General features: G+C 46.5%; 1 protein-coding gene across 1 annotated transcript in view; it reads left to right on the top strand.

Annotated features, from left to right (window-relative positions):
• The window catches only part of si (sucrase-isomaltase), a 37154-nt gene that overhangs the window by 5939 nt on the left and 17164 nt on the right, over positions 1-14051 (top strand). Inside the window, exons 9-22 of the mRNA XM_084673731.1 lie at positions 43-168; positions 1936-2067; positions 2528-2644; positions 4449-4562; positions 4795-4879; positions 5053-5170; positions 5990-6161; positions 7968-8084; positions 9137-9291; positions 9532-9616; positions 11974-12030; positions 13159-13283; positions 13433-13521; positions 13707-13756. Of these exons, the coding sequence (XP_084529857.1) occupies positions 43-168; positions 1936-2067; positions 2528-2644; positions 4449-4562; positions 4795-4879; positions 5053-5170; positions 5990-6161; positions 7968-8084; positions 9137-9291; positions 9532-9616; positions 11974-12030; positions 13159-13283; positions 13433-13521; positions 13707-13756 (1542 nt within the window). The remainder of the gene's footprint in view (positions 1-42; positions 169-1935; positions 2068-2527; positions 2645-4448; positions 4563-4794; positions 4880-5052; positions 5171-5989; positions 6162-7967; positions 8085-9136; positions 9292-9531; positions 9617-11973; positions 12031-13158; positions 13284-13432; positions 13522-13706; positions 13757-14051) is intronic.

Genomic DNA, 14051 nt, shown 5'->3' with positions numbered 1-14051 from the left:
GTGTGTTTATGTGTCATGTGTGTGTGTGGCGTGTGTGTGCAGCTGGTCGGGCGGCCAGTGATCCCTCCCTATTGGTCCCTGGGTTTCCAACTGTCCCGGTGGGACTACGGCAGTCTGGACGAGGTCAAGAGAACAGTGGAGAGGAACCGCGCCATCGGCATCCCATATGTAAGTCTCTGGGGAAGAGCAAGAACACAGAACACTGTTTTGGTAGGCAGAGGAGGAATGCGGTTTGAACAGCTTAGTTATGAACTGAGTTAGCCTGCCAAGAATCTCATGATAGGGAAAGAGACTTGAGTCGATGCTGACCAACAGGGTCCGTTCATCCAGTCGTGATCCGCCCACACACACATACACACGCACGCGCACACACACACACAGGAAACGTGGTTGTGCTAGGAGTGTTATCAGTTGATCCCAAAGTGTTAGCAGTGAGGCTGTGTGAGCTAATCCAGCTATCACCGACTTGGAATCGTTGTCCATCAATTCCACCCTGGCAGCTCTCCTTCAGCGATATGAACCTGCCAGAGATCAACATGCCCGGATAGGGCATGTGTATCTGTGTGCAACAGGGTGGGGTGGTAAGGGCTAAGGCTTTCAACGTGATGAAAAAAACAGATTGTGAAATGTAGAGGCCGGCCTTTTGGATCTGGACCAGGAGAAAGTCTGATGTTTGGTGCGATCCTTTCACCCAGAGAGACCTCATCCACACCTGACCACTAGACCCCGGAACTCCGGAAACAAGCGCTCAACCACACTGCAATGCTACATCCGCCCTCCCCCCACCCCTCCTTCCGGTAACAACATTGACTGTGGTTAAGATAGAAGACAGGCATGCTCCAACAGAGGCTGCATCAAGAAATGCATAAAACCGCACTCCGAGTCATATCTAGATATCCCTCAGCCCTTACCGCCCCAAAAGACACAAGATGACAGCTGGTTTCACTGGAGATGTATGGCGCCACGCATTTGATCGCCATCAGATAGACCACAGAGGGCATTATCACATTACCCTAATACGTCTGGAACCCGGCAACATTAGTGAAGGAACTGGCAGGAAGGCCTAACCATCTGTTCCAGCGAGAAAGAAAGATAGAGGGGGGTGGGGTGAGGGGGCGGTGGTGGGGAGGTGCTGGGGGAGGGGGGGGGGCGCGGGGGGGGACTGACAGACGAGCAAATCAGGGCCCAGACCAGAAACAGAATGTGCTAACACTTTCAAATCCTCCCAAGGTTCTGCTGCACATTAGCCAAGTCGCAGGCATTCACATCAAGGTCTGTAACACTCGCAGGCTCGCCAGCAGGCTAACACCAAAGCAGATGCCTGGGAGGGATGCGAAGTTAGCAACTCTTGGGCCTGCGCTTGTTAGATATAGTAAGATGCTAATATATTTGTGTGCAGGTGGGTGTTTGCGGGGGGTGAGGAAGAGGGTACTTTAAATTTGTCATTAACATGCACATTTTCGAGCGTTCGCGTTTAAGTCATGCATTGGGAAGGCAGCCGTGAACCAATGCGTTTGAGCCCCACTTGAAAGCCCTTCTAAATACATTCAATTCAGACATGGATGCAAATGTGCATTTAATGCGTTTGAGTCATGCCAAGACGCTAACATATTAACATACTGTAGGCTTTGAATGTGTGACAAGATGCAGCCAGAGTTGGGCTGAAGTCACTGTGCAACCAGAAAGCATGGCACATCTAGGGATATCTAGGTCAAGCAAAGACGAGGATGTTACACAGCCTGGGAACAGACAGCGACGGTAGAATTCACACTAAGGCTCTACAGAAGCCTTAATCGTGGTGTGACATGTTGAATGAAATGAACTTGAATGTCATGTTGGTGTGAAGGCACCTAACCAACCTGATCTAGTCAAACTTGAGAGGATGAAAGCTTTAAAATTCCCTTGAAACTCGTTAGCTCCTTCTTCTCATTTCAGGACATCCAGTACACTGATATAGATTACATGGAGGATAAGAAGGACTTCACTTATGATCTGGTTAATTTCAAAGAGCTTCCTCAGTTTGCTGACTATCTCCATGAGAAAGGACAGAGATACATTCTCATATTGGTGAGTCACACACCGCAAACTCAAACACAACTTACAAAATCTCTGAATAATGGAGTTCATATTCTTCCTACAGTGCAAATTGTGAGTTAAAAGCACTTCACACGCACACACACTTGTTAGATCCATCATGTTCTACAAGATGATTGTTCGAAAAAATGCCAGACGCTGGAAGTTTTTTTGGCCAGTTCAAATGAATTCACCAGTAATCATTTGCACATGTGGGAGGCTGTAGAGATGTGTATGAGATGTGTGTGTGAGATGTGTGTGAGGTGTGTGTGAGACATGTGTGAGGTGTGTGTGAGGTGTGTGTGAGGTGTGTGTGAGGTGTGTGTGTGAGGTGTGTGTGAGACATGTGTGAGGTGTGTGTGAGACATGTGTGAGGTGTGTGTGAGACATGTGTGAGGTGTGTGTGAGACATGTGTGAGGTGTGCGTCTTCTCACTGCCAGTGGTGTCTCTCAGGACCCTGCCGTGGCCACCAGTAGGAAGATCAACGGGCCTTATGAGTCATACGACAGAGGAACCCAAAAGAAAGCTTGGGTCACTGAAGCCGATGGGACCACACCTTTAGTGGGAGAGGTGAGCTGTGCGTGTGTGTGTGTGTGTGTGTGAGTGTTAGCGATGTTTGTGGGTGTGTATGTGTGTTTGTGTCATCATTTGTGTCAGTCCTCTGTTGTATTGAGTGCTGTCCACAGGGAAAGTCTTATGGACCCCTCGGAGCGTGGTAAACCACGTATCACACGGGTTACGAAGTCTCTTGTGATTAGCTCTGCGATTAAGCCAGCCGTTGCGCTAATCGCTTTTTTATGGTTTTATATCGGGTCAAACATATGCATCGATTTCACATTAATGTTTAATCTCAAACTGTTCTGCATCACAGACTGTGCTTACACCCGTTCCATATCTGTGTGCGAGTGTGTTTGTTGGGATGTGTGCGAGTGTGTGTTGGGATGCGTGTGTGCGTGTAAGAGTGAATGTGTGTGTTCTGCTTTTGAAAACAGAAAGAAAGCCTCTGAATTGGAGTGGGGAAGTGGGGCTGATGGTGCTGGTGGTGCAGGCAGAAGTCGTCTTGTATTTATTAGATCCATTAGTGGGGTAATTGGAGAAGAGGATGAAAGGAACAGCTATTTCTGGAAGCTTCCACAAAAATGGAGGTTGGGTAAAACATCCGGATCACAGATGTTCATAGAGAACTCTGACACTGTGAAGAAAAAGAGTCAATGGTGATGAGGGGAGAGGGTAATGGTTGGAAGAGGAAAACGAGAGAAAGGAGGAGCATGGGTGAAGGGCTACAGAGGGAGCAAGAGCATGGAGAGAGAAGGATGAAAAGACAGACACGGAGAGAAGGATGGAAACTATGTCTGACAATCAATTAACCTTGACCTTGAGCTTTGGAACAGGAAGCGCTGTAAATCTGATCCCACGAGAGGTCAATCCTGATAGCATGTGTATGTGCGTGTGTGTTGACGTGCTTGTGTATGCCCATGTGCCCATGTTTTTGTTCCTTTGCTTGAGAGTGTGTGTTTGTGGTTGTGTATGCCCACACTGTATGTGCCTGTGATTGTCTGTTTGTGTCTGTGTGTGAACATGATTTATGGGCTTTCTTTGTTCTTGGGTGTAAAGGCAGAAGAGCAATGAAATAAAAGGTAAAATGGTAACCAGAGTGTTTTACTGGACCTTGAGATTGAATCTTTAGCTTGTTATACAAGGTCATAAACACACAGAGACAAGCACGCGCACGCACACGCACACGCACTCACACTCTCAAACACACACGCACACACACAGCACTGCTAGTACCTGTCTAGCTTTCTCACGTCTCTATCCGTGGATTAATCATTACTCTCAAAGCATGTCATTATCAACAGCTTCGAACAACACCACGTCTGGAGATTTCTATTGCATTATTGATTTCTGCTCTCCTCTCTTGTTCTCCCTCTCTCCTCTACTGTCCCCTTTTCTACTTTCACATTTCTCTCTCCTTCTCCTACACTTGCTCCCTCTATTTTCCGACTACCCTCCCTATCTCCTTGCTCTGTCCTCTAATCTTTTTTATCCTCACTCTCTTCTTCTCTTTCCCTTGCTCCCTTTCTCTTTTCACTTCGCCCGATCCCCACCATCTGTCCTTGATCCCCTCTCTTCTCTTTCTGTGGCTTAGAATGCGTCACCCTCTCACCGTCATTATAATGACCATCAGGACAGCCCTTCCATCCTCCTCCTCCTCTCAGTAACCAAACCCCTCTATCCCCCCCCCCCTCCATCCCCACCACCCCTGCTCCACCTCCCCACTGCCTCCCCTCCATCCCCACCACCCCTCCTCCACCTTCCCAATGCCTCCCCTCCATCCCCACCACCCCTCCTCCACCCCTCTTCCGACCCCCAGGTGTGGCCGGGGGAGACGGTGTTCCCTGACTACACCAACCCAGCCTGCATCGAGTGGTGGGAGGACGAGTACGAGAGGTTCTCCAGGGAGGTCAAGCACGACGCCCTCTGGATTGTGAGTCCGCCTCGTCTCTCACGCCCACGCGCAGCCATCGATCTTTTGAATATGTATGACACATATCACAGTCCAATAACTCTGAGGAGAGCCCGCGTGGAAGAATCTCCCACTGCTGTGCACGAGTCTTGAATGTCAGCGATGTTGACAAAGGAGCTGGATGTTTCATTCGTCTGGTTCTTGAGAGGTCCCTAACATGGCTTCCATCTCCTGATGTTCTGTCACCTGCTAGGATATGAACGAAGTGGCGAACTTCAAGCAGGGCTCGAACAAAGGCTGTGCTGACAATAACCTCAACTACCCTCCTTACACCCCCAGTGAGTGTGCAAAATAGTAAATGTTTTTTTTCTCCGACAATTTCATGGTTTTATCTCTCTCCCAACATCTTCCAGTCTCCCTTCCTGTCTCTCTCTCGATCTCCTTCTCCCTCTCCTTCTCCCCCTGTCTTCCCTCTCTTCATCCTCCTTATCCCTCTCGTGTCTGTCTGTAGGGATTCTGGATGACCTGATGTACAGCAAGACTCTGTGCATGGACGCCAAACAGACTTGGGGCAACCACTATGATGTCCACAGTCTCTATGGCTACTCCATGGTGCTGGCTACAGAGAAGTGAGTTCAGATGATCGACATTGCACAAGCTTTGCAGCACAGCTGCCTTTCTCAGGATGGAGAGTTCGGAGTTCAGTCCACTGGTTTTGAAGTTAGGCTACATCTTCGGTAGCCTTGGGCCTAGTTACTGAGTTGAGGAGGTGATGTAAATTCCTCAGGTCTCAAAAGTGCAAAAGTGAATCAGAGGTGAAGTTCTTTTTCTATGTTGATTTTTACGTCATTCACTCTCACACTTTCTTTCTCAGTAACAACCCCCCCTCATACACGCACACACCTCCCCACATACACACACCTACACACAGGCACACACACACGAGTCACAAGTGTTCAGGGAGGTCTTGATTTGCTGAGTCACACTCCATTCTTTCTCAGATTTTTTTTCTGTCTCTTTCTCTTCCACAGTTGTTTTCTTTCCACAGTGTAAAACTCTTGGCAGGATACAGCTTTGGTCCAACATCATTAGCCTTTTGGCATTATCATAAAAATCAATGGTAGTTCGATTCAGCAAACCAAACAGAACCATCGTGACTACAAATGACATCCACAATGCTTTCCATTTCACTTCCTCTTCCAAACCACGCTCCTCTCTTTCTCCCTTACCTTTTCTGTACGTTCTCCTTCTCTCTCTCCTCCACCTTCTCTTCCTTCTTTCTATCTCTGTCTCTCTCTCCATCCCCTTTTTTTTTCACCTTGGCCTTTTCTGTTCACTCTCCGTCTCCCTCCCCTCTCCTCACTCAATATCTCTTTCGTCCAAACTCTCCTCACACCACATATACTTTGTCATTCCTTGCGTGCTCTCCTCTCCTCTCTTTCCCTCAGGGCTCTGAAGAGGGTGTTCGGGGGAAACCGGACCCTCATGTTGACACGTTCCTCCTTCCCAGGAGTGGGTAAATACTCTGGCCACTGGCTGGGCGACAACGCCGCCAACTGGAATGACATCAAATGGGCCATCCCTGGCATGCTGGAGTTCAGCCTGTTTGGCGTTCCCTACGTGAGTGGTTCAACTCAGTCTCACCTGCTCTCTCAGTGGCTGGTCTACCCATCAATTTATATTTAGTCTATTTTGGTTGGCTGATATTTTATATTGATTTAGACTTTCTTTATTGGCTTGTCCTGACTTTGTTTAATTGGTTTCGATTTCAATTTTAAACTTGTTGGATTCCCTCGATGAAAATTTCACTTGGTCTCTTGAAAGATAATTTGATTCATATTTTTCTATGGATTGGAGGGTGGTTTAGTTTGGGCCTTACTTTTTCGTTCTTTAGTTTACCTTCTCAGGAGTGACAGGCTCATTGGTGGTGTTTCATCAGATGAGACACTGATTGATTTTGGGAGAAGTGCACTCAGGTCCACACAGTGCAACACAGACGAGGGTGGTGAAGAATGAGTTTGTGGTGAGATGGTGATTGTGTGGCTGGGAGGAGCTTGGCTTGGTGTTCTACCATGTTGCAAGTTCAAACAGGGGAAAAATGCCAACAGGGAGTCACACACACACACACACACACACACACACACACACACACTAAAAACACACTTCACCAGCTGTGTCAGCCATTTAGACATGGAGTAGCCGACCTTGGTCCTACGGGGGCTCTGTTGGAGAGGTTTTCCAATTCTTTGACGAGGACATAAACACACAGACACAAAGAATGACCGTACCAAAACCCCTGAAAACCTGATAAATGGGATTTGGTTTGAATTCTTCCCTATTGAACCCAAACTAATTCCCCTATGGGAAATTAAAGGAAGATGGGAAACTGAACAGTGTATTAGCATGAACCAAATAATGCCAAAACCAATGGAATTCCAGTTATTTTACTCTATGGGTTAAATCAGAGCAAGAATGGTCAAAGTAAGGTTAAATGAAATAAATATTTAATAACATTAATGATTTCATTAATAGCAAATTAATGAAATCAATTACAAGGCAAACATGTCACAAAATGAAGGTTAACTCTTACCTACGCTACCATGATTATTGTAAATCAGAGAGACAGTAATAGGTGAGCAAGGAGAAGGAGTACAAGGACGAGCCAGAGCTGAGAAGAAGGTCTCAGGAGATCAAGAATCCACAGAAAAATGCAGGGGCAAATCTAGGTTCCCACTTTTGGGGGGGCTAAGCCCCTAGATAAAACCTAATATTTTTCCTGTGACCCAGCAAAATTAGTGGGGTCTGGGGGCATGTTCCCCCAGAATAAATTTTTGGATTAAAAATATTAAATATATATATATATATATGTATATATATATATATTTTTTTAAACTTTTTGGAGGCCTCCAGCCCCTCCAAAATAGGGCTAGATATGCCCATGGAACAATGCTTCGCAATTCCTTTTATACACAACAACAACCATCATCAGACCAAATCTTGACCCTTACTTGTCAACATATGACTCGAGGTGTGAGAGAGCCATCAAGTTGAGACGCTGTCGAGCAACTTCAGATTTTAGCATATGAGAAGTGGGAGCAAGTTGACACCCTGCCTTAGAGCCTAGTATTACAGTAATGAATAGCAACGGTAGAATGCACCTCTCCCACAAAGGGACATGTCCACGCTCAGTCATTGACAACATGTTTGGGACAATACAGGCCACTGTGAATCTTCGAACACACAGTTAAGCCCGAAATTGTTTGTGATGTTATCTTTTCCCTTCCATGGTAGGATGTTGCATGCAGATATCACTTTGTCAAACAGTCAGTTTAATATGTGGCCTGTACTGCCCATTCTTCAAGTTAAAACGGGCAACTGTCATTCATGAATGTGTCTATGTGTGTGTGTGTGTGTGTGTGGGTTCAGATCGGGGCAGACATCTGCGGTTTCTTTGATGAACCATCAGAAGAGTTGTGTCGCAGGTGGATGCAGGTGGGGGCTTTCTACCCCTTCAGCAGGAACCACAACGCCCAAGGTTACAAGGTACCGTTCTAGATGAGCCTAACCCAGTCAAGCTTTTTTATCAGTAAGGTTCATTAAAAACTGACAAAGATGTATACATACAGAGAAAGACACGTACAAAGAGAGTGACATAGTGAGAGAGACAGAGAGACCGACTGGGGGACAGAGAGACAGAGATAGAGAAGGGGAAGAAGAGATACAGAGCATTATGCTGCATGCGGGATGACAGGAAAATGATGATGAATAGAAAAAAAGATTACCAGTAAATGAGTTGGCAAATGTGTGACCTTTGCATTGCCCTAATCCCTCCTCTCATCAGAAGGGCAGAGTCCACACTCATAGGCACAAGTGCACAAACAACACACACTCACTCACACAAGCACACGTGTCCTCACATATTTGCACACTCACACATACTCTCACGCAGACTCTGTCCCTTTCACACACACACGCACACACACACACACACACACACACACACACTCAGGGCATGAATGATTAGCCTGATGAGAGGAGGAAGGCCCTTCAGCTGCTAATCATCCTCTCAGACTCCACAATTATGGGATTAAAACCTACTTCTATTTCCTTTCTCTCGCTCTTTCTCTCTGCCCCACTCACTCGCTCGCTGCCATCAGTCTGCCCTCCTCTTTATTCTCTCAGCATTATTTCCCTCTATCAGCGAGTCTCTCACTCTCTTTTCAGCCCCTTCATCACTTTCTTTTTTTCCCTCACTCTTTTCGAACCTATTCATCTTTTTTGATGTGCTCTTTTTCTCCATTCTTTCTATTTTCTTTCACCCCTTTTTTCCTCTTTTTTTCTTTCTTTTGTTCCACTTAACACACACTTGATGTCGAACACTGCAATGTATGAAAAGAATGAAGTTGAACTTTTGTGAAATAATGTGAATCAAATAGAGAAAGATGTGTATTGTGTTCAATGATTTCTGCATCTTTCCCTGTCTTGCCACTAAAGCCTCTTTCTCATCCTCATCCATCTCCTCCTCCCTCTTTCTCCTCCCCCACCTCCTACTCCACCTCTGCATCCTTCCCCTCCTCTTCCACCTCCACCTCCAGCCCCAAGACCCTGCCATATTTGGTGCCAATTCCAGACTGGTGGAATCATCCAGGCACTACCTAAACATCCGTTACACCCTGCTCCCTTACCTCTACACCTTGTTCTACAAGGCCCACACCACAGGAGAAACGGTCGTCAGGCCGGTGATGAACGAGTGAGTCACCGCTCCCCGGCGTGTCAGTGGCATGTCAGCAGAGCCAGCGGGCTCAGCGAACTCCACCGTCCTGAGGCACAGCATGTTTGCATATGAACAAACTGCTCGCGAGCGCACCCAGTGCCTCGTTGTTGACGTCCACCTTTCTCTCGCTCGGTCTCCCTTCGTCATTGTCTCTCGCTCTTGTTCCTTCTGTCTGATCTTTTTCATCGTCTCTCTTTCTCTCGCTCCCTCCCTCAGGTTCTACTCAGACAGTAACACCTGGACTGTGGATCGCCAATTTCTCTGGGGGAAACATCTGCTCATCACGCCTGTGCTAGACCCGGTCAGTACACAAACACGCACACACACACCCGGACACTCTTTCTCTTTTTTCTCTTGCACAGACGTACACACACACACACACACATACACACTCTCTCTCTCATTCCTTCTGTTTGTCTTTCTCGCTCACCGGCACATACACACACACACACAAACAGACACTGTCTTGTTGTCACACACTCACACACACAGGCATCAGGCACATGCATTCAAAGAGACACACGTGAAGATGCACAGTAGTTGACCTCCGCTGGGATGGGAGCATGACATGGGATTTCGTTTTTCTCCTCCCTCTCTCACTCTGTCTTCCGCTTTCTTCTGTCTTTCACACCCCTCCTCCTTTCTCTCACTTCTAATGAGAGCACTGACCTCATTACAGGGAGATTAGAAGTGTAGATAGATAGTGTGTGTGTGTGCCGATGTACATGTGTGTCTATGTGTGTGTGTGTGTGACTAGATAGATTGCGGTCATGTTAAAGTGGCCTGATTAATAAGCAATTTAGCATGGCCCCTTGCGAATTATAGAAAACCAGAGTGAAATGGATTCAGAGTGGGACTGGGGTATTTTAATAACTTTCATCTGAGTGTAATTGTCAAAGAAAGTTTCCTTTGTAAGCAGAGAGAGAGAGAGAGAGAAAAAGAGAGAGAAAGAAAGAGAGACACACAGAGAAAGGGAGGGTGTTGAGGTGAGCTAAGGCTCTGATCCCAACCACAATCTTCTGATCAGAAAGGTTTCCTTTTTACTTTTCTATTTCCTTTTACTTCCCTCAGTCTAACTTTCCCTTCACCTGACTTTCTCTCTTTGTCACTGGTACTGGTTCTTCCTCGCTTTAGCTTGCTTTAGCTCTCCTTACCACTCTTAGTTCTGTCTCTTTCTTCATCCCTTTCTGTGTCTCTGCCCCTTTCTATTCCCCCCTTCCCCCCACACTCTCTCTCTCTCTCTCTCTCTCACTCTCTCTCTCTCTCTCTCTCTCTCTCTCTCTCTCTCTCTCTCTCTCTCTCTCTCTCTCTCTCTCTCTTTCTCTCATTTTCCTCCTCTCTCCTCCTACACTCTCCCTCCCTCCTTGCCCCCCCCCCCCTCTCTCTCTTCACCCCCTACACTCTCCATCTCTCTAATCATGTCTGAGGCCTATCTGTCAGATCCCTCCACCTTCATCTCCAGCTTGCATGGCGAAGCTGGGGAGCACTGCCCCCCTCGTCCCCCCCTGGGCCCAGGCCCGTACCTCCTCCTCTCCTCCTCTCCTCTCCCCATTACCCTCGTCCATCATACACTTCTTTTTTCTCCTCCCCTCATCAAACGCTGGGTCCCTCGTCTCATCTGCATTCTCTTAATCAGCTGCTCTCCCAGACCCCTGTGATCTCCTCATCTCTCTCTCTTTCCCTTTCACTCTCCTTTTTGTAGGCCCTAACACCTGATCAACCTCAGTTAAACCTTCTTTAGGAATATGTAGTTGCGCTCTGCCACTCTGATCAACCCTCAGCAAGTCTTTTTGGCGTCTCTCTAAATGAGGACTGAGCTGCTTCAGCCACCGTTAGCCTCATGGCTAACGCTAGCCATCCTCATGCATTACTCACACACATTGAATGATAGCCTTATTCACTGTAAGCCTCACTGCTAATGCTGGCCATCTGCATTCATTACTCAGTATGCTGAAAATTGGCCAACAAGAGGGATTTTACATGGATGGTATAATGTTTACTGTAAATTTGAACATAATTTCATTGGTATTCATTCCCTCTCTAGCAATACTGTGACAGGGCGCCCATTGACACAGAGAGAGAGAGAGAGAGAGAGAGAGAGAGAGAGAGAGAGAGAGAGAGAGAGAGAGAGAGAGAGAGAGAGAGAGAGAGAGAGAGAGAGAGAGAGAGAGAGAGAGAGAAAGAAAGAAAGAAAGAAAGAAAGAAAGAAAGAAAGAAAGAAAGAAAGAAAGAAAGAAAGAAAGAAAGAAAGAAAGAAAGAAAGAAAGAAAGAAAGAAAGAAAGAAAGAAAGAGAAACTTTCACACTGTGTCAGTATTTGTGTTGAATGGGAGGGAAGGGGGTCAGACAACAGATTTCTGTGGGTCATCTTGAAAAGGGGGCGCAGTTATTGATAATCGATCATTGTTGATAACAATATTTGTGTTACTGATTGCTCTTGTTTGTCCCCCTCAATCCATGAAAAGCCATTGTCATTTGATTGATGCTAACTGGTGCCCTAAGTAGCAACTCTTACATCTCACCACATTCAACATCCAGATCACAAAAACACCATTTGTTTGATGCTATGATGTGTGTTTTCATTATTATGGATCAATAATTGCCACATTCTTTTTCTTCTTTTTTTTCTGACGTGATTGTTTCACCTTTACCTTGACAGGGGGTGGAAAATGTCAGAGCCTACATTCCAGACGCTGTGTGGTACGACTACGAGACGGTGAGATTTGCATTTCCTGTTTAACAGTAATTGTTTCCTGCCCAACCATTCTTGCTTGTCATCCTGCCTTAAATTCATTGTCTTCAATTATTGTACCTGACTGGATGCTTGTATAACTGCAACAGTGCCGTCGTTTCAATGTCAATGCCATGTTAGCAAACACAGCTCACTTTAAGATAGATCGTTTGTAAGAAAGTCTCCCGATTATGGCATTTACTTGAAAGTGTAAATGGCTTGTTTTCTTCCTGAAGGGAGAAGGAAGTCCAGAGACACCTATCCGAACCAACCAGTGTGAATCTTTGGGGTATTTCCTTTGTTTGAGATTAGACACAGAGATAGAAGTGTAAGAACAGAGAGGCGAGGTGAAAGCTAGAGAATATCTGCCGTCGGAGAGATAAAAGAGGAGCCGATTTCCTGTGGGACCTTATTTGGGAGCGTCGCGGAGCTGTAAAGAGCGGTCTGATTAGATGGTCGATTAGATTGTTCCCCTCGCCGCTGGCCCTTCTCCTGGTTGGTCCCCAGTGATTGGGGAGGCGGGACAGAGGTCTAGATTCACAGAGAAAAGGACTTGAAAGAAGAAAGGGGGAGAGGAGGAGAGGAAAAGAGGAGGTGGGGATGGGCCCCCCTTAAGGCTGACAGTAAAGTATAGATAAGATCTGAAATTGCTTACAGACGCTCCAGTAACTCCCTCTTACACACACAAATACAGCCCAGTTCAACGCACACATCCACTCACTCACTCACACACATACACACGCACACACACACTCACTGACACTTACACTGAGACACACATACATGCTGACACAAGAGAGGAGGGGAAGCTTTAAATTGTCCTGGTCCGAAGAATTTGTCCTGGGGGTTCTGGAAATTAATTGTGGTGTATCTGTCTTCTTACGGTCTCTGAGCTACTGTAGAGAGAGAGAGAGAGAGAGAGAGAGAGAGAGAGAGAGAGAGAGAGAGAGAGAGAGAGAGAGAGAGAGAGAGAGAGAGAGAGAGGGAGAGAGAGAGGAGAGAGAGAGAGAGAGAGAGAGAGAGAGAGAGAGAGAGAGAGAGAGAGAGAGAGAGAGAGAGAGATGCACACCCACTAACAACAGCGTTTTCACTGGTCACACATTGACCAATTAGCTGGAGAAGGTGACAGCCCGCAGGCAGCATGTTGATATGTACCTGCCCGCGGACAAGCTTGGTTTACACATCAGAGGTGGAGCAATTCTTCCCACTCAGAAACCTGATGTCACCACCACATACAGGTACAGGTACACACGCACACACCCACATATCCAGACACACACATACACACACACACACACACAAACGCATGTGCACGCTCACAAATGCAAAAACTTCAAGAACAAAATGTCATGTGTGTGTGTGTGTGTGTGTGTGCATGTTCCCACAGCCGGCGTAACCCCATGGGTTTGATCGTGGCTCTCGATGACAATAATCAAGCAGCAGGAGAGCTATTCTGGGATGATGGAGACTCTCGAGGTATTATTTGTGTGTGTGTGTGTGCGTGTGTGTATGTGCGTGCGTGCGTGTGTGTATGTGCGTGCGACAATTATAACATGTTGAACAGCCACGGGGCTGTCAGAAAGGTGATTGGATGGAGTCATGAACAAAGAAACACAGTAGCAATGAGGGAAAATTATTAATCTTGTCTTGACCTTTTACAGAAACTGTTGAATCGGGCGATCACATCCACTACCAGTTCTCTGTGGTTTATGTAAGTAACTTTTTTTTTAACAGTAACTTTAACAGCTTCCATCATTTTTAACCAGAAGATTAATCTTAGACCCAAGACACAGTTTGGTAATGTTACATGGCCACTGAGCCAGTGGCCCAAGTGATTGGGGTCAGCTTCAAACAAGCGCATAAATTCCCTCATATGTTTTATGTATGTTTTTAACATGTATTATGAATGTTGATGCTTGGTTGATGAATAAACATTGCCTACGCATTGGGGATTTGGTATATGTTAAGCCTGATCTCCCTCCCTCCCTCCCTCCCTCCCTCTCTCT

The sequence above is a fragment of the Hypomesus nipponensis genome, chromosome 15 (assembly GCF_054491055.1).
Source record: "Hypomesus nipponensis isolate SF chromosome 15, ASM5449105v1, whole genome shotgun sequence".
Classification (NCBI taxonomy): domain Eukaryota; kingdom Metazoa; phylum Chordata; class Actinopteri; order Osmeriformes; family Osmeridae; genus Hypomesus; species Hypomesus nipponensis.
Note: the sequence above shows the minus strand (reverse complement) of the source record. Positions and strands in the feature narration are given on the sequence as shown.